This window comes from Dreissena polymorpha, chromosome 15 (assembly GCF_020536995.1).
Source record: "Dreissena polymorpha isolate Duluth1 chromosome 15, UMN_Dpol_1.0, whole genome shotgun sequence".
NCBI lineage: Eukaryota > Metazoa > Mollusca > Bivalvia > Myida > Dreissenidae > Dreissena > Dreissena polymorpha.
Window position 1 is genome coordinate 4,794,798 of NC_068369.1, and position 19,860 is coordinate 4,814,657.

At 36.5% G+C, this 19,860-nt stretch overlaps 1 protein-coding gene across 1 annotated transcript in view; it reads left to right on the forward strand.

The window, feature by feature from the left end:
- Nucleotides 1-19,838, forward strand: part of LOC127861260 (alanyl-tRNA editing protein Aarsd1-B-like) — a 22,086-nt gene extending 2,248 nt beyond the window's left edge. The window contains exons 2-11 of the mRNA XM_052399696.1: nucleotides 456-584; nucleotides 1,421-1,438; nucleotides 2,318-2,517; nucleotides 11,736-12,012; nucleotides 12,771-12,904; nucleotides 13,352-13,418; nucleotides 13,807-13,898; nucleotides 15,846-15,900; nucleotides 17,335-17,429; nucleotides 19,344-19,838. Of these exons, the coding sequence (XP_052255656.1) occupies nucleotides 456-584; nucleotides 1,421-1,438; nucleotides 2,318-2,517; nucleotides 11,736-12,012; nucleotides 12,771-12,904; nucleotides 13,352-13,418; nucleotides 13,807-13,898; nucleotides 15,846-15,900; nucleotides 17,335-17,429; nucleotides 19,344-19,512 (1,236 nt within the window). The 3' untranslated portion in view covers nucleotides 19,513-19,838. The remainder of the gene's footprint in view (nucleotides 1-455; nucleotides 585-1,420; nucleotides 1,439-2,317; nucleotides 2,518-11,735; nucleotides 12,013-12,770; nucleotides 12,905-13,351; nucleotides 13,419-13,806; nucleotides 13,899-15,845; nucleotides 15,901-17,334; nucleotides 17,430-19,343) is intronic.
- The last annotated feature ends 22 nt before the right edge of the window (nucleotides 19,839-19,860 follow it).

The following is a 19,860-nucleotide window of genomic DNA, read 5'->3' on the forward strand; positions in this document are numbered from 1 at the left end:
TTATGGAACATTTAGTAAAATGGTGTATCTATACAGATATGTACATTTAATAATATAAGTACATGTACTAATATCGCTAACATGTTTTTTTCAGTGCTTTACAGTAGCATTAAATCTTTAGCGCTACAATATGTAAAATGAAGGAAAACATTTCACCATTTGTTTGATGCTTTGGGCAGTAAGGCTCGTTAGACAATATTAATATTAACTTGAACCCTTCTAGTAATGTTAGCGAATTGTTTGTGAATTTCAATAATTGGTACCCCAAAATACAAAATAAATACAGTAAGGGATCATGCAAATACAGTTACATATACATTTTGTAAATAGATATTGAAATCTTGCACCGAAATGAAAATATGTAATTGAATTCTATTGGTTTTAAGTACTTAAATTAAGTTTGTATGGGCCAACAATTCAATCAATCAAGATACCTTAAGATTCAATCTTTTCAGTTGGACACAACAGTGAAAAGCTGTGTTGCTGCTGAAGCCAAACTTTTAAAGAATGGAAAGAAAGAGACAGTGAAGGGCTTTGAAGTTATACTTGAGGATACAATCTTGTTCCCTGAGGGTGGTGGTCAGGTACTGTCATAGCATGATATATAATTGTATTCCTCATGATGAGCACAAAACGCTAATGTTGAGGTTTTAGGGTATCCTTTTTTGGCTAGTAATCATATGTTGCTAGTTTTTTGTTGTCAACATTAAACAGTGTACATGCTATAGACCATACTTATTCTCGGATCCTTATAATGCAACTTTCAGACAATTTTTCCAAAATCATCTTGGAGAAGATAAAAAATGGATCAGGTGTATTTTTAAAACCGTAGAGCAAATTGAATTAAAATCTAAAAAAATATATATCCTCATGTTTGGCTTTATTACAATGATTTCTATTTTGAATTATAAGTCTGTTCTTTTTGAAATTTCAATTGTATTGAACACTCTTATGTCATACTGGTGAATGCCATAGGACCTAATGCACTTCTTGTTTGCAAGTTAAATCCATGCAACTCATGTGTACTAGTATACAGTTAAATCCATGCAACTCATGTGTACTAGTATACAGTTAAATCCATGCAACTCATGTGTACTAGTATACAGTTAAATCCATGCAACTCATGTGTACTAGTATACAGTTAAATCCATGCAACTCATGTGTACTAGTATACAGTTAAATCCATGCAACTCATGTGTACTAGTATACACACATTATTGATGGCCAATCTTATTCCAATCTTTAAATCATCTTTAAAACCTAGAAGGAAGTATTTATGTTATAAGAGTAAATTATCTTGGTAAAGATAATTACTCCTGCTATTCTTTAGTTTTATTTCTTTTAAATTGTGTTCACACTGCTCTTTCCTTTTGTAATTATATTCAACATGTAGCAACCTTAATCTTTTATCTTTTTTCAGCCAGATGATAGAGGAACTGTAAGTTTTTTATGCTACTTTATGGCTAAAGTTATCATGTCTGATGTCAGTATGAAGTATATCAATGTTACAGTGTCCCCAGATAAGTAAGTTGTGTTAAACATAGCTTTTACTCTTACATCAGGAGCTGAATGCAGCCCTATATCTTGTTACTGAGCATTTCTGATATTTTCCTTCGGTATTTTTTATGTCCCCTACTATAGTAGTGGGGGACATATTGTTTTTGCCCTGTCTGTTGGTTGGTCTGTTGGTTGGTTTGCGCCAACTTTAACATTTTGCAATAACTTTTGCTATATTGAATATAGCAACTTGATATTTGGTATGCATGTGTATCTCATGGAGCTGCACATTTTGAGTGGTGAAAGGTCAAGGTCAAGGTCATCCTTCAAGGTCAGAGGTCAAATATATGTGGCCAAAAGGGCTCATTTTATGAATACTTTTGCAATATTGAAGATAGCAACTTGATATTTGGCATGCATGTGTATCTAATGGAGCTGCTTATTTTGAGTGGTGAAAGGTCAAGGTCATCCTTCTAGGTCAAATATATGGGTCAAAATTGCTCATGTAACTTCTGCAATATTGAAGCTAGCAATTTTATATTTGACATGCATGTGTATCTCATGGAGCTGCACATTTTGAGTGGTGAAGGGTCAAGGTCATCCTTCAAGGTCAAACGTCATATAGGGGGACATTGTGTTTCACAAACACATCTTGTTTTTTCTAAGCATTATTCAACTTGGTGGTAAAGAACATGAATAAGCTTGTGTGAATAACATGGGCTGATCCAGCCAGTACTACCCTTTAGGCGTGTATTTAATAAGTATTTGCTTAAAATGCCTTAAAAGTAAATCAAGCCTTTGTTGTCCTTTATTTAAACAGATCAATGATGTTGGTGTGTTAAGAATCACCCGCAGGGGGGCAGAGGCGGTACATTTTGTTACCACGGAGATAGGCGCAGGTACTCAAGTGCACGTGGCAGTGGACTGGAGGAGGCGGTTTGATCACATGCAGCAGCACTCGGGCCAGCACTTGATCACTGCAGTAACAGAGAACATGTACGGCTGGCCCACAACAACATGGTATAATCACAACATGTACTTGAACTTTTTGCCCCCTTTCGAAGAAAAGGGGGTATATAGTTTTCGCACTGTCCGTCAGTCTGTCACACTTTTCGTGTCCGCTCTCTAATTCAAATAGTTTTCATCCGATCTTTACCAAACTTGGTCAGAAGTTGTATCTAGACAATAACTAGGTCAAGTTCGAATATGGGTCAAAAACTAGGTCACGGAGTCACTTAGTGCATTTCAATTACTTCTATCAAAGCGTTTATTGGGGGCATATGTCATCCTATGGACACAGCTCTTGTTGAATTCTTCATTTTTGTGGTCAAAAGTTTTATTCTGAAGGTAGCGCACCCATAATGGGAACCTATCCAAATATAATCTAATGTATTATTTTCTTAATCAGCATTGTTTCACTGAACTACATGCACATTTTTAGGTAGGCTTTCCATGCTTTAAAAAAAAAATACTGATTTTTTCAAAACCACCCCCACGCTCGGCTTTTGTCCAGTTTATTTGCACCCCTGGGGTATATGAAAGTTCCATAATTCATCCAGATTTCCAAATATGGGCATGCAGTTGGTGTGTGGAGATGCAGTAAGGTGTTTAAAGTTTAAACAAGATGAAATAAGTGTTCTTTTTCAGACATTTATTTTTTATAACGTGTTATCTATGGAAGAGCGCCATGAAATGTAAGTGGTTTCAGCCAAGTAGAAATTAGGGTTGGTTAAAAACAAAGTGTCATAAAATTCAAAATAGTATCATTTAAGTAATATTTTGAACTTAGTTTTTATAGATACACTATATACAGCAAAAATACCAAGAAATAGAGAGATTTACCGTTTACTTTTTGAAATAAAAATTAAAATGCAACATGCATGATTTGTATTTTCAGCAGTAAATCATCCAATTTAGCCAAAACGTTGTTTTAATTTTTAAAATTGAAGAATGTGCATAAAAATTGCAACATATTTAACAATAAACATAGTTTATATGCTATATTAAATCAAATTACGTTAGAAAAGAAATCAAACGCGCTGCAAAAAGTATGCGACGTTGGCAGGATTCGAACCTGCGCGGGAAGATCCCCAAAGATTTTCAGGCTATAGCCCTAACCACTCGGCCACGATTACTTCATATTAATAAAAGCTTAAATTAGATATACATAAGTAAACAGTTTAAAAGGCTCTGCGATCTTGGAAGAAATGGAGAAATCGTATTTTTCAGATGATATATGGATCAAAGTCAATTTTTATTGTTAAATTCTGTATTATTAAGGAATTACGTAAATATATATCAAAATTCGAAGTTTGAAAACAAATAAAATTCATCTCTCGGAAATAACCGATCATTGAAGATCGGCAATGATCGTAAAATAAATCGCGGGAAATCATTACGGGTGCTCTACCTTAAGCAGTATTTGATTTTGTATTATTTATTGGTGAAGCTTTTTTCTGTCACTGTCTCTGAATCTCCTTCTGAGAAAACGGGGCTTCATGTATGTACCTAAAGTGCTGTCCCAGAAAAGGGACCAAACTTTCCACCTACACTGAATTTTTGTTTAGAAGAGATCTCCTTTAAAAGGAAAATTCAATAAAAATGGAAAGTGTCATCCCTGATTAGCCTATGCAAACTGAACAAGCTAGTCTAGGATGACACTTTATGCACATGCAAACAGCCCCTTTTTACCAGAACAAGGCTCATATGTGCTTGATTTTTGAAGGCTCTTTTTTTGCCTTTATCAGGGAAGACACTTTGAGCACATGCATTTAGCCCATTTTTCCTAAGACGAAGCTGATATTTACTTGATTTTTTGTGGCTTAATTCCTTGTGTTCTTAATGTTTTGTTTGTGGCTGTACTTGGTGTTGTATACTTAATTGGTGACACTTTTAATGTGCATGTGGTATCAAATATAGACCAAGTTTTAATGAATGTTCATAAGATGTCATCCCAGATTAGCCATTGCAGTCTGCAATCAGTGACAACACTTGCCGCCAAGACCTGGTTTTTATTATGCCCCCGGTAGGGTGGCATATAGCAGTTGAACTGTTGGTCAGTCAGTATGTCAGTCTGTCCGTCCGTCCGAAAAACTTTAACATTGGCCATAACTTTTTGAATATTGAAGATAGCACCTTGATATTTGGCATGCATGTGTATCTCATGGAGTTGCACATTTTGAGTGGTACAATTTCAAGGTGAACATCATCCTTCAAGGTCTAGGGTCGAAAAAAAAATATCAAGGGAACAAATAAGCTTTAAATGGACATAGTTATCTGACCTGCCAACGTATATATTTTTGTTATATAAATCAAAGCGGCGCAGTAGGCGGCATTGTGTTTCTGACAAAGGCATTGTGGTAAAAGGTCAAGGTCATCCTTTACGGTCTACGTTAAAAAATACAGATTTAAGGGAAGTAATAAGCTTTCAAATGGGAGAAAATTATTCAATATTGAACATAGCCACTTTATATATTTGACATGTATGTGTATCTCATGGAGCTGCACATTTTGAGTGGTAAATCTACAGTCACGGTAGTGGCTTTTAATTATTTGCTACTAAAAATAGAGATTTGTTACAGACAATTATTTTCAAGGGAAGTAATTTATATTATTATTAATCTCATATTATATATTTCCTTACCAAGAATTGCAGTTCTTTTCACAGTTACTGTACAGATTTATTATTTTGATTCTTAATAACCCAAATGATTGATTTTTTTTTAAATGATATAATTATAATTTCTTTGATGTTCATTACATACGTGTGGACTTATGTCCATAGATACATAGATACATATGATCAACTCTGGCTATGATCTCTTTTAAACCACAGGCCTTGGTTGTCAGTGATGTCTGACATGGTCATGATTGACTGTGAGACCACCCCCCCCCCCCCGGTGATGATTTCCATACCTGCCAAATGATAAATAGAAATTTTATTTCAATGCGGGGCAGTAGGGGGCATTGTGTTTCTCTTGTTTACTTTAGAAGAGACCTCCTTTAAACAGAAAGTGTCATCCACGATGAGCCTGTGTAGACTGAACAGGCTCATCTGGGATGACATTTTAGGCATATGCTTTAAGCCCATTTTTCACAGGCTCATGTGCTTGTTTTTGAAGGAGTCTTTTCTTGTGGTCTAAATTGTGTTTCCTTGCAGTGTTTGGTGTTGTTTTCTTTATCATTGCGGCAACCAATATTATCTTTGGCTGGCCCACAACAACATGGTATGATCAGTACATGGTTACATAGGCCTCGTCCTGGGAAAACTGGGCTTATTGCATGTGCATGAAGTGTTGTCCCAGGTTAGCCTGTACAGGGACAAGACTTGCCACCTACACAATGGATTTGGGTTTAGAAGAGACATTCTTCAAACATAAAATTCCATGAAAGTGCAAAATGCCGTCCCTGATTAGCCCGTGTGGTCTTCACATGTTAATCTGGAAGCCACTTTGAGCACATGCATTTAGCCCATATTTCCCTGGACAAGGCTAATATGTACTTGATTTTTGAAGGCTTCATTTCTTGTGGTCTTAATTTTTAGCTCACCTGATTGCTCCGGTGAGCTTTTGTGACCGGTCTTTGTCCATCGTCTGTCCGTCCGTTAACATTTGTTCGTAAACACTCTAGAGGGCACATTTTTTTTCCAATCTTCATGAAACTTGGTCAGAAGCTCCCAATGATATCTCGGTCGAGTTCGAAACTGGGTCATGCCGGGTCAAAAACTAGGTCACTAGGTCAAAAAAAGAAAAACCTGTAGAAGTCATGCCCAATCTTTATGAAACTTTGTCAAAATGTTTGTCTTAAGCATATGTTGGTTGAGTTCAAAAGTGGTTCTGGCCCGTTGAAAAACATGGCCGCCAGTGGGCCTGGCAGTTTAACTTATTTGGCTATAGAGATACCTTGTAAACACTCTAGAGGCCAAATTTTTTGTTCGATCTTCATGAAACTTGGTCAGAACATTTGTCCCAATGATATCTCGATCGAGTTCAAAACTGGGTCAAAAACTAGGTCACTAGGTCACTAGGTAAAAAAAAAGAAAAACATTGTAAACACTGTAGAAGTCACATTTCATGCCCAATCTTCATATAACTTTGTCAAAATGTTTGTCTTAATGATATGTTGGTTGAGTTCAAAAGTGGTTCTGGTCCGTTGAAAAACATTGCCGTCAGTGGGCGGGGCAGTTTTCCTTATTTGCCTATAGAAAAACCTTGTAAACACTCTAGAGGCTACATTTCTTGTCCGATTCATGAAACTTGGTCAGAAGATTTGTACACATGATACCTCGATCGATTTCGAAACTGGGTCATGCTGAGTTAAAAACTAGGTCAGTAGGTCAAAAAGAAGACAAACCTTGTAAACACTGCAGAAGTCACATTTCATTCCCAATCTTCATGTAACTTTGTCAAAATGTTTGTCTTAATGATATGTTGGTTGAGTTCATAAGAGGTTTAGGTCGGTTGAAAAACATTGCCGCCAGTGGGCGGGGCAGTTTTCCTTATTTGGCTATAGAGAAACCTTGTAAACACTCTAGAGGCCACATTTTTTGTCCCATCTGTATGAAACTTGGTCAGAAGATTTGTCCCAATAATACATCGAGCGAGTTCGAAACTGAGTCATGCTGGGCCAAAAACTAGGTCACTAGGTAAAACAAAAGAAAAACCTTGTAAACACTGTAGAAGTCACATTTCTTGTCCAATCTTCATGTTTCTTTGTCAAAATGTTTGTCTAATGATATGTTGGTTGAGTTCAAAAGTGGTTCCAGTCCGTTGAAAAACATGGCCGCCAGTGGGCGGGGCAGGTTTCCATATTTGGCTATAGAGAAACCTTGTGAACACTCTAGAAGTCAAAATTCTTGCCCGATCATCATGAAACTTGGTCAAAACATTGGTTTTATTCATTTCTCAGATGAGTTTGAAAATGGTCCAGAATGATGAAAAAACATGGCCACCAGTGGGCGGGGCAGTTTTCTCTATATGTATAAAGTGAAAACATGTGAACACTCTAAAAGTCACAATTTTGGCCCATTTTTTTTTCAATTTGGCTTATCTAATATGCTCTAGAGTACTGAATTTTCAACTAAGCAATGAACAAAGCCTTGTAAAAAAGGTGAGCGAACTAGGACCATCGTGGCCCTCTTGTTATATGCATGTGGTATCAAATATAGACCAAGTTAATAAATATGAAAATATATTATTAAGAACGACCATACCTTTTTAGCTCACCTGAGCTGCGCTAATGGTGAGCTTTTGTGATCGCCTTTTGTCCGTCGTGCGTCGTGTGTTGTGCGTCGTGCCTCTTCAACATTTGACTTGTGAACAATCCAGAGGCCACATTTATTGTCTGATCTTCGTGAAACTTGGTCAGAACATTTGTCCCATTGATACCTCGACGAGTTCGAAACTGGGTCATACTGGGTCAAAAACTAGGTCACTGGGTCAAAAAAAAGAAAAACCTTGTGAACACTGTTGAAGTCACATTTGATGCCCAATCTTCATGTAACTGTGTCAAAATGTTTGTCTTAATGATATGTTGGTTGAGTTTAAAAATGGTTCCGGTCCGTTGAAAAATATGGCTGCCAGGGGGCGGGGCAGTATTCCTTATATGGCTATATAGAAACCTTGTGAACACTCTAGAAGTCACAATTTTAGCCCAATCATCATGAAACTTGGTCAAAACATTGGTTTCATTGATATCTCGGACGAGTTCGAAAATGGTCGAGATCGATGAAAAAACATGGCCGCCAGGGGGTGGGGCAGTTTTCTCAATATGTATATAGTGAAAACATGTTAACACCCTAGAAGTCACATTTTTGGTCCAATCTTCATGAAATTTGGTCAGAATATTTGTTTTCTGGATACGAGAGTTGAGTTAAAAAATGGTTCAGATCGGTAAAAAACATGGCCGCAAGGGGGGGGGGGGGGGTCATTTTCCTTATATTTATATTGTAAAAAAAGCTTGTGAACACTCTAGAAGTCACATTTTTGGCCTAATCATCATGAAATTTTGTCTAAATATCGATTTTATAGATATCTTGGACGAGTTCAAAAATGGTCTTGATGGGTGGAAAAACATTGGCCGCCAGTGTGTGGGGCAGTTTTCTCTATATGTATATAGTGAAAACATGTGATCAGTCTGTTAAAGAAAGATAACCTGTACATACTTTCTAATACCAATAGTTAACTCCCTTGTTAAAATCATGTTAACACTCTAGAGGCCATATTTATTGTCCAATGTTCATGAAATTTGTTGGTCTCAATGATATCTTGGATGAGTTCGAAAATGGTAACGTTTGCTTGAAAAACATGGCTGTGAAGGGGCGGGACATTTCCTTATATGGCTATATATGGCTATAGTAAAATCTTGTTAACACTCTAGAGGCCTAATTTATTGTCCTATCTTCATGAAACTTGGTCAGAAGATTCATCCAAATAATATCTTGGAAGAGTTCAAAAATGATGCTGGTTGGTTGAAAAACATGGCCGCCAGGGGGTGGGGCATTTTTCCTAATACGGCTATAGTAAAACCTTGTTAACACTCTAGGTCCAAAATTTATTTTCCGATCTTAATGAAACTAGGTCAGAAGATTTGTCCCAATGATATCTTGGATTTGTTCGAAAATAGTTTCGGTTGCTTAAAAAACATGGCCACCATGGGGCGGGGCATTTTTCCTTATATGGCTATATATGGCTTTAGTAAAACCTTGTTAACACTCTAGAGGCCACATTTATTGTCCAATCTTCATGAAATTTGGTCAGAAGAATGGTCTCAATGATGTCTTGAATGAGTTCGAAAATGGTTACCTTTGCTTGAAAAAATGGCTGCCAAGGGGCGGGGCATTTTTCCTTATATGGCTATAAATGGCTATAGTAAAATCTTGTTTACACTCTAGAGGCCACATTTATTGTCCGATCTTCATGAAACTTGGTCAGAAGATTCATCCTAATAATATCTTGGACAAGTTAAACAATGATGCAGGTTGGTTGAAAAACATGGCCGCCAGGGTGCGGGGCATTTTTCCTTATATGGCTATAGTAAAATCTTGTTAACACTCTAGAGGCCACATTTATTTTCCGATCTTCATGAAACTTGGTTAGAAGATTTGTCTCAATGATATCTTGGATGTGTTCGAAAATAGTTTCGGTTGCATTAAAAACATGGCCACCAGGGGGCGGGGCATTTTTCCTTATATGGCTATATATGGCTTTAGTAAAACCTTGTTAACACTCTAGAGGCCACTTTTATGTCCAATCTTCATGAAATTTGGTCAGAAAATTGGTCTCAATGATGTCTTGGATGAGTTCGAAAATGGTTACGTTTGCTCGAAAAATTTTTCCTTATATGGCTATAAATGGCTATAGTAAAATCTTGCTAACACTCTAGAGGCCACATTTATTGTCCGATCTTCATGAAACTTGGTCAGAAGATTCATCCTAATAATATCTTGGACGAGTTCAAAAATGATGCGGGTTGGTTAAAAAACATGGCTGCCAGGGGGCGGGGCATTTTTCCTTATATGGCTATAGTAAAACCTTGTTCTGTTGAAAAATGTCGCTGCCAGGGTGTTCACTAGTCATGAAAGTTGGTAAGAACATTTTGTTCTTATGACATCTTGGGCTGCACAGAACAGGTCAGTTCCTTTGAATCTCAGGTTAGCGACTTTGGGCCTTTCAGGCCCTCTTGTTTCAAAGATAGTACCGGTATTTATGATGGAATGCTTTTAACTTTACCACATTTAAACAAAATTATATGCTTATTTCTGCACAAAGGATGTATTTAAATTTAAAACCTTTTTATAACAGTATAAATCTTTCTAACATAAATTTGCAATGACTAAAAATAAACATCTACTTTTTTATTCTTATGGTAAAATCATACATATAAAAAACTTGAGTGAGTTTTAAGGACTTGTGTTTCTATTATATTTATCTTGTTATTTTTTATCCCCTGCCCAAGGCATATGGATATAGAATAGGGCTTGTCCGTCCGTCTGTAACAAAACATTTTAGGGATATATCTCAGAACATATATAAGATACCAAAAGGAAACTTCATAGGTGTATAGATATCAATGAGGAGAAGTGCCATGCTTAAGAACCATAACCCTACACTCTTAAATAAAAGTTATTGCCATTTGTTAGTATGATGAACTTTTTCAGGGCTATATCTCAGATATACTGCAAGATCTCAACAGGAATCTTCATGAGTGTATTGATATCAATGAGGAGAAGTGCCATGCTGAAGAATCTTTACCCTTCACTTTCTTAAATAAGAGTTATTGTCCTTTTTTGTTTTTATGTCCCCCACTATAGTAGTGGGGGACATATTGTTTTTGCCCTGTCTGTTGGTTGTTTGGTCTGTTGGTTGGTCTGTTTGCGCCAACTTTAACATTTTGCAATAACTTTTGCAATATTGAATATAGCAACTTGATATTTGGCATGCATGTGTATCTCATGGAGCTGCACATTTTGAGTGGTGAAAGGTCAAGGTCATCCTTCAAGGTCAGAGGTCAAATATATGTGGCCCAAATCGCTTATTTTATGAATACTGTTGCAATATTGAAGATAGCAACTTGATATTTAGAATGCATGTGTATCTCATGGAGCTGCACATTTTGAGTGGTGAAAGGTCAAGGTCATCCTTCAAGGTCAAATATATGGGTCAGAATTGCTCATGTAATGTCACTTCTGCAATATTGAAGCTAGCAATTTTATATTTGAAATGCTTGTGAATCTCATGGAGCTGCACATTTTGAGTGGTGAAGGGTCAATGTCAAGGTCATCCTTCAAGGTCAAACGTCATATAGGGGGACATTGTGTTTCACAAACATATCTTGTTGTATCATGGAACTTTTCAGGACTATATCTCTGATATAATAAACAACATTTCAACATGAAACTTCATGGATGTGTAGAAATCAATGTAAAGAAGTGCCATGCATGCACAAGAACCATAACTCTGCACTTTCTTAACTAAGAGTTATAGCCCTTTGTTGTTTTTGTATGATGGAACATTTCTCAGATATGATACAAGATTTCAAAATGAAACTTCATGGGTGTTAAAATATCAATAAGGAGAATTGCAATTCATGAAAACATTAACCCTACACTTAATTATTGCCTTTTAATTATTACCTTACACTTAATGATTATATCAAGGGATTTGCACTGATCCATAAACAAAGTTTATCCTACAGCTTTTATTAAAAATTGAAATATTGCAATTTTTGCTTTTATTTAGGAACCTTGGCGATAGAACATGCTTCATAGAGCTCGACACGCCATCCATGACAGAAGACCAGATGACAACATTGGAGAACGAGTTAAACAGCACTATCAGAGCTGGAAGAAAGGTGTTCCCAACGCTCTATCACGATAAGAGTGACCCTGACCTTGCAGCGGCACGTTGCCGTGGGTTACCTGACGATCATGAGGGGCCAGTAAGGGTGCTCACCATTGAGGGGATAGACTCTTGCCTATGCTGTGGTACACATGTGCAAAATGTCTCAGATATACAGGTATGCTTTAGGAAGGTGTGGGCTTGTAGTTTTAGTGGATGGACCATTGTCTTTACTTTTGTACACATGTATGGAATGTCTCAGATATGCATGTATGCTTGAGGAAGCTATGGAATTGTTTTTTAGATGCTTTAGATTTTAAAGCGTTGCTCTGAAAAAATGGGGCTAAATGCATGTGCGTAAAGTTTCCTTCCAGATAAGCCTGTGCAGTCCTCACAGGCTAATCAAGGATAACACTTTCAGTTTTGACTGGAGTTTCGTTGAAACAAAAATTGCATAAAAATGTTGAGAGTTGTTCCAGATAAGCCTGTGCAGACTGCTCAGGCTAATCTGGGACAACACTTTTTGCTCATGCATTTTCCCGGTTTTTCTATAGTGAGGCTAATTTGTTTGTTTCTTTTTGCTGTTATATACCGGTATTCTTTAGATTCTCCATGTAGTTATGTACCTTTTTATGAAAGCCTCAGGTTAAGATTCAGTTCGTTCTTATGATGCTATATATTGCAATCTCAAGGATTACTATTACAAGGAAATTGTAGAAATGTCAAACAAATAGTTTGAATTATTTAACTTCAATCTGTTTCACTCAATATTTAGACAGTTTGTTATGAATGCTGTTTGTTGCAGCTTGCCTTCATAGTGAGTTGTATGTAGTGAGAGTTTAGTGTAAAACTGTTGTATCCCCTGAACATTTCTTGATGAGATACCATAGTTTTACACTTTAACCCTCAAAATACTGAACAAATAGTGTATTTCAGGTGGTTAAACTGTTGTCAGTTGAGAAGGGAAAGCGCAAGAACTCGGTGAATCTCCACTTTGTCTGTGGAGACCGAGTGCTAGAGTACTTGGGCAGGACTCTGCAAGTGGAAAAGTCTCTCACAGTATTGTTGAAGTAAACTTTTAACTATTATTACTTGTGACAGTCACTGTGGCAGCATTTATTTACATGCATTAATGCATTTCATTTTATTTTATAAATCATGCTGGTAACTTGCTATTTAAAAGGCATGGTGTAAAAAAAAAAAAATTGAGTACAGAAAATCAAACTGTCAAATATGACTGTAACACTATCGTGAAGAAATCTGAAGTACAAATGTAATTATTTTGCTAACTGCTAAAAATTGTTGGAGCATATGTCTTGGTTGTACCCTAGTAAATCTTCTAAACCAGTGATGGTATTGTTAATGAATTGTATGTATGTATATTAAAATGGACTCCTCACTCTGAATATTTGGAGTTCTAGTCATCACCGTGATTATGATGTTGATTATTATCATGCAACTTTTTACTGCTGGTATGTAGTTGATGATGATGGTAATATATTTGTTACATTTTCCAGGGGTCCATTAGAGCAGCATTTTGAACTAGCAGACAAAGCTGTGAAAGGGTACAAAGCCTCAAACAAAGTAATCTATAAACATTGTTTTTCTATGTGTAAGACAGTTTTCATACATTGCTTACCCTTACTCAAATCAACCCTTATTATCGCCATTTATGTTACCCTTACCATCTGTTTGCCTTATTGGATTGTTTAAAAACTGAGCTGTCAATAATTTGACAAAACACACTGCACTTTCACTGGTATTAACATGAATGAAAGCAACAGGCACGTTATAAACTTTTTAAAAATTGGGCAACAGTATTTCCTACAGTTGACAAAGTGAACTATTGTCATCAAATGATGTAATAGGTTTATAATATCAAAACCTTAATGCCAAAAGGATGTAGACTGCATGTATGGTACATATCATATGCTTTTCTTTTAATTTATAAATGGCAGTGGTATATTTTTAGACAATCCAGACATTATTGCGAGATGTGGCCAGTTTAGAAGCAGCCAAGTTCAAAGCTCAAAAAGAGAAACCAAAAGTATTCATCTACCACAGGTATACTGCACATTCAAATAACATTTCGATGGTATACTTGCTAGTTATTTTATGTCCGAAGGTACGGAAAATGTATGCTTATAAAGCACTTTTGTCCCCTATCGGTGAAACCGGAGGGAACTTTTGGTTTGCGCTCTGTGTGTCACACTTTTCTGAATCCTGACCTAACTTCAAAAGTTCTTCATATTTTTGCATGAAACTTGAAACATGGACAGATGGCAATATGGAGATTATGCACGTCATTTCATTGTGTTCCTACGTCAAGAATTCTGGTTGCTATGGCAATAAATAGACTAGAAATATTGCTGAAAATGGTGGATCCTGCAATAACTTTAAAGTTCTTCATATTTTTTCATGAAACTTGAAACATGGATAGATGGCAATATGGATATTATGCACGTCATTACATTTTGTTCCTACATCAAGAATTCTGGTTTCTATGGCAACAAATAGACTAGAAATATTGCTGTAAATGGCAGAGTTTCACCGGTAGGGGACCATATTGCTAGGACAATAGTCATGTTTACTTTGAAATTTCTCATACAATTTTCAAAATAATAGGTAATTTGTTATGTTTTAGCTCACATGAGCACAACATGCTCATAAGAGGAGCTTTTGGGACACCTAGATGTAGGTCCTCTATTTGTGAGTTTGTGGCATCAAAAAATGAGTCCCTTCATAAACATTTTCTTGCAATGACAATTCCTTAACCACTGGGCAGATTTTGATTACACTTCACAGGACTGTTCATTGGGTTGTCCTCTAGGAAAATTGTTCTAATTTTCCAGTTTTGATGAATGATTAAGTCAAGCGGTCCAAAGGGTTCTCAAAACAAGTGTTTTTAAAATAATGATCCATGGGTCAAAACTAGCCATATCCAGAGGACTGGGGCCTTGTCACCAAGTATACATAGACATATATAGGAAAAACCTTTACAAAGTGTGTCTTAAACGGCAAATCCATAGACTTTTGTGTTTGGTTTGTAGCATCATCTAGAGTTCATCTATTAAGTGTTTTTTTTTCAAATCATACCCCTGGCGTCAAAACTGACCTACCAGTACCCCCAGTAATCACTTTTTAAAATATACAAAAAGCAAACAAACTCAAATGTGTGAAATAAGAAAGCCATGAGCTTTGTGCATGTAGCATCAGATGGTGGTCCACTACAACAGCATTCACATTTGTCCCCCATCCCAGGGATCAAAAGTGACACTCAATGTGTCACATTTTTAATGTAGGTCACATTTGTAATATATATATTATTAGCATAATAACTTCAAACATATTCTTCACTCAAAAACAAGGTGTAATACTTGAATTATATTCTTCACTAAAAAACAATGTGTAATACTTGAATTAGCCACACCTTAATGGTGCTGTGAAATATATTGTATAGACTTATAAAGTAAAATAACTTTTAAAATCATATTATGAAGCCGCAAGGCCATCAGCTTTGACATTGAGAATTGGGATACAGTTATGTCCGTTGTCAATTTGTGCATGTGTGTGCGTCAATCGCTCAGTTTTTTAATGCAAACAACATCCCATCCTTTGTTGCTGGGCAGAATTTAACGTAACTTAACAGGAATGATTCTTGGGGACTCTCTTTATAAGTTTTATGAATCATTTTGGTCGTCAGGAAATGCAGGTCACCTGAGCTCAAAATAAGATTTTCTAAATGCATATTTTCCTTTGAAACCGATAGACTTGTCTCAAGTTTTATTACACTGAGCTATAGTTTCTCAGGTGAGCATTCAAGGATCCTCTGGATACTCTTGATTGTTAAATCGGTGAGTCATGGAATGGTATGTTTGCTTTGCCAGGTCAATCTTAAAATTGTTGTAAAGAAATTGCAATCTTGATATTTTAACTAATTGGCAATATGGCAGAAGACTGCTATTAAACTGCCACACAAAGTTCCAGGATTTGCCGTTGTTTGTTTTGCAGGAAAGATGGTGACCTGGATTTCATGAACACACTTATAAAGGAGCTGAATGATGAGGTAGGCCGTAGGGGTAAATTATTATTCATTAATCATACATATTTTTAAAGAATTTATATTTGTTGGCTTCAAATGTCATGGTCTTTAAAAAAGAGACTTTCCTGGACAGGTACATTCGTAGATTTTGTCATAAGGAAAAAAGATGAATTTATGTCTGACATTTTCTGATGTGTTTGTGTTAAATTCTTTGATTGATCACCGCACAAAATCAACAAAAATCAATGTCTCACAAATATGCATGATTTTACAGTATTGGACAAAATTGTTATAAAGCTGTCATTTTATCCAAAACAAGTAAAAATATGATGTGTGCTCTCCATTATACTGCAACAATATATGTCTCCTATATGCGTCTCGAAAGACAGACAGATCGAGCTTATCACTTTTTATGCCCCCCTTCGAAGAAGAGGGGGTATATTGCTTTGCTCATGTCAGTCGGTCTGTCGGTTCGTCCACCAGGTGGTTGTCAGACGATAACTCAAGAACGCTTGGGCCTAGGATCATGAAACTTCATAGGTACATTGATCATGACTCACAGATGACCCCTATTGATTTTGAGGTCACTAGGTCAAAGGTCAAGGTCACAGTGACTAGAAATAGTAAAATGGTTTTTGAATGAAAACTCAAGAACGCATACGCCTAGGATCATGAAACTTCATGGGTAGATTGATCATGGCTTGCAGATGACCCCTATTGATTTTGAGGTCACTAGGTCAAAGGTCAAGGTCACAGTGACCCGAAATAGTAAAATGGTTTCCGGATGATAATTCAAGAACGCATACGCCTAGGATCATGAAACTTCATGGGTAGATTGATCATGACACGCAGATGACCCCTATTGATTTTTAGGTCACTAGGTCAAAGGTCAAGGTGACCCAAAATAGTAAAATGGTTTTCGGATGATAACTCAAGAACGCATATGCCTAGGATCATGAAACTTCATAGGTAGATTGATCATGACTTGCAGATGACCCCTATTGATTTTGAGGTCACCAGGTCAAAGGTCAAGGTGACCCAAAATAGTAAAATGATTTTCGGATGATAACTCAAGAACGCTTTTGCCTAGGATCATGACACTTCGTAGGTACATTGATCGTGACCCGCAGATGACCCCTACTGATTTTGAGGTCACAAGGTCAAAGGTCAAGGTCACGGTGACCCGAAATAGTAAAATGATTTTCGGATGATAACTCAAGAACGCTTTTGCCTAGGATCATGACACTTCATAGGTAGATTGATTGTGACCCGCAGATGACCCCTATTGATTTTCAGGTCACTAGGTCAAAGGTCAAGGTCACAGTGACAAAAATCTTATTCACACAATGGCTGCCACTACAACAGCCAGCCCATATGGGGGGCATGCATGTTTTACAAACAGCCCTTGTTTGTTCAACGTGATGCACACTTAAAAAAATCATGCATTTTATTTAACAGAGTATCGTCACCATAGTTACCGCTGGTGAGGATAAAGGTCCAGGACTTGTGATGTTATCGGGTCCTGAAGGAATCATCAAGGAACTGGGGCCAAAGTGAGTTGCAGGGGCTTATGATAGATAAGTAGGAGTGGGGGCATTCTGGGAAAACTGGGCTGGATGCATGCATGTAAAGTATTGTGCAAGATAAGCCTGTTAATTCTGCACAGGCTGATAAGAGATCACAAACTTTCCGCCTAGACTTGACTTTTGTTAAGAAAAATGGCATTAAAGCAAAGGGTTGTCCCTGATTAGCCTGTCCAGACAGCACATGAGTTAAGCCCAGTTTCCCCAGAACGCAACTCAGTAGGATATGCACAAGTCAATGCATACAGTGAAGAGCTTCATATATTTCACATCATTGATGTACTTGCATAAACTGATAGGAAATGCTGTTGCTTTTCTCCTAACATTTTATCCATAGCATATCTCAAAAATCTTTTAATCTGCTATTTAAGTCAGTCCAACAGTTTTGATTCAATTTTAAAGGATAAAATATTTTAGCTAAGTTTGAAAATCAACTACATTGATCTAGCAACTGTTGAGTTATGGTCAAAGTGATTTAGAACAATCTTCATTTAAACAAAAAAATGCCATAAAATGAAAAGTTTTCTCCTTGATTGGCATGTGCTGACTACACATTGAAGGTGAATATAAATGGGATTTTATACCATTTCAATGGCATTTCAATCATATGTACAGCATTTTTGGAAAAGTGGGTTTAATGTATGTGTGTAAAGTGTCGTAACAGATTATTGTTCTTGTATATGGCACTTCTTCCCATTGATTTCTACACACCCATGAAGTTAAACATTGACATGCTGTATCATTTCATCTTTAAGAATTTTTTATCAAATTTTCACCAAAATTACAACTATATCTCAAGATTGCTTGTCAACTAGACATCACATAACAGGTTAAAAAATAGCTCTTGTTTCACTAGTTATTTCCATGCAAGCTGGAGCTCAAGCGATATCAACATGAAACCTCATAGGTGCGTAGATATGCCTGAGAAAAAGTGCCATGCACAAGAACCATAACCCTACACTTTCTTGAATAAGAGTTATTGCCCTTTGTTTTCGTATGATGTAACTTTTCAGGGCTAAATCTTAAATACTATAAAAGACTACTAAATACTATAACATTCAACTTCATGGGTGTATTTATATGAATGAGATGAAGTGCCATGCTTAAGAACCATAACCCTTCACTTTCTTAATTATTAGTTATTGCCCTTTGTTGTTTTTGTATGATTGAACTTTTCAAGGCTATATCTCAGAGAGACACAGCATTTCAATGTTTAACTTCATGGGTGTATAGAAATCAATGGGAAGAAGTGTCATGCACAAGAACAATAATCTGTTACGACACTTTACACACATACATTAAACCCACTTTTCCAAAAATGCTGTTCATATGATTGAAATGCCAATGAAATGTAATAAAATCCCATTTATATTCACCTTCAATGTGTAGTCAGCACATGCCGATCAAGGACAAAACTTTTCATTTTATGGCATTTTTTTGTTTAAATGAAGTCTCTTCTTTAAGAAAATCCATTTAAGCAAGGAAAGTGTTGTCTGTGATTAGCCTGTGCAGATTCTTTACGCACATTCATTAAGTGCAGTTTTCCAAAAATGCAGATCATATAAAGACAGTCTCACTTTCTTCCTTGTATGACGGAATGAGACTAGTATGACTCAAATATCATTAACTCTTTCAGTGCTGGAACCGAATTTTGAAGGCCTTTGCAAACAGTGTGGATCCAGATGAGACGCCACAGAACGTGGCATCTCATCAGGATCCAAACTGTTTGCTATTCTGAAAGTATTCTTTGAAAACAAATGAAGAAAATGCTAATTTTAGAAATTCAGCAGACAACATTTTAGCAGACGACAAATTTCCCAGCATGCAAAGGGTTAATAAGGCATAAAATTCCATCAGACAATATTCCCATGCCATGTTCCCCAGGGTGATGGAGCTGCTAGAAGGCAAGGGCGGGTACAGCCAGAGTCGGTTCCAGGGCAAGGCAAGCAAGCTGCAGAACAGAGGAAAGGCGGCCCAGCTGGTACAAGACATCCTCCAGGCTACAAACCAGACTACCACAGAGGCTACAAACCAGACTGCCACTGAGCAATGATGTCATGGATACATGTACCTAAGGATAATTACTTGTTTTCGGTTTTGGGAGGAACTGTTCTGAAATTTGTTTTGTGATATTTTATATATATTATTTCCTAATACCGTTTTTGGTGGATTGGAGAATCTTATAATATAATGTTTCCTTATGGTATACTTTATTTGATGTTATTGTTGTTTTAACAATTATGATTGATGATCCTTATATTTCATTCCACCTTTATTCAGAAGGAAGCAATTAAAGTTTATAATTCACTTAAAAATACTTTTCATATGTAATTTACATACATGTGAGTTTTGCTTAATGAATAAAAAAATCTGCATAAATATCTTTCAATACTCTTGAAAA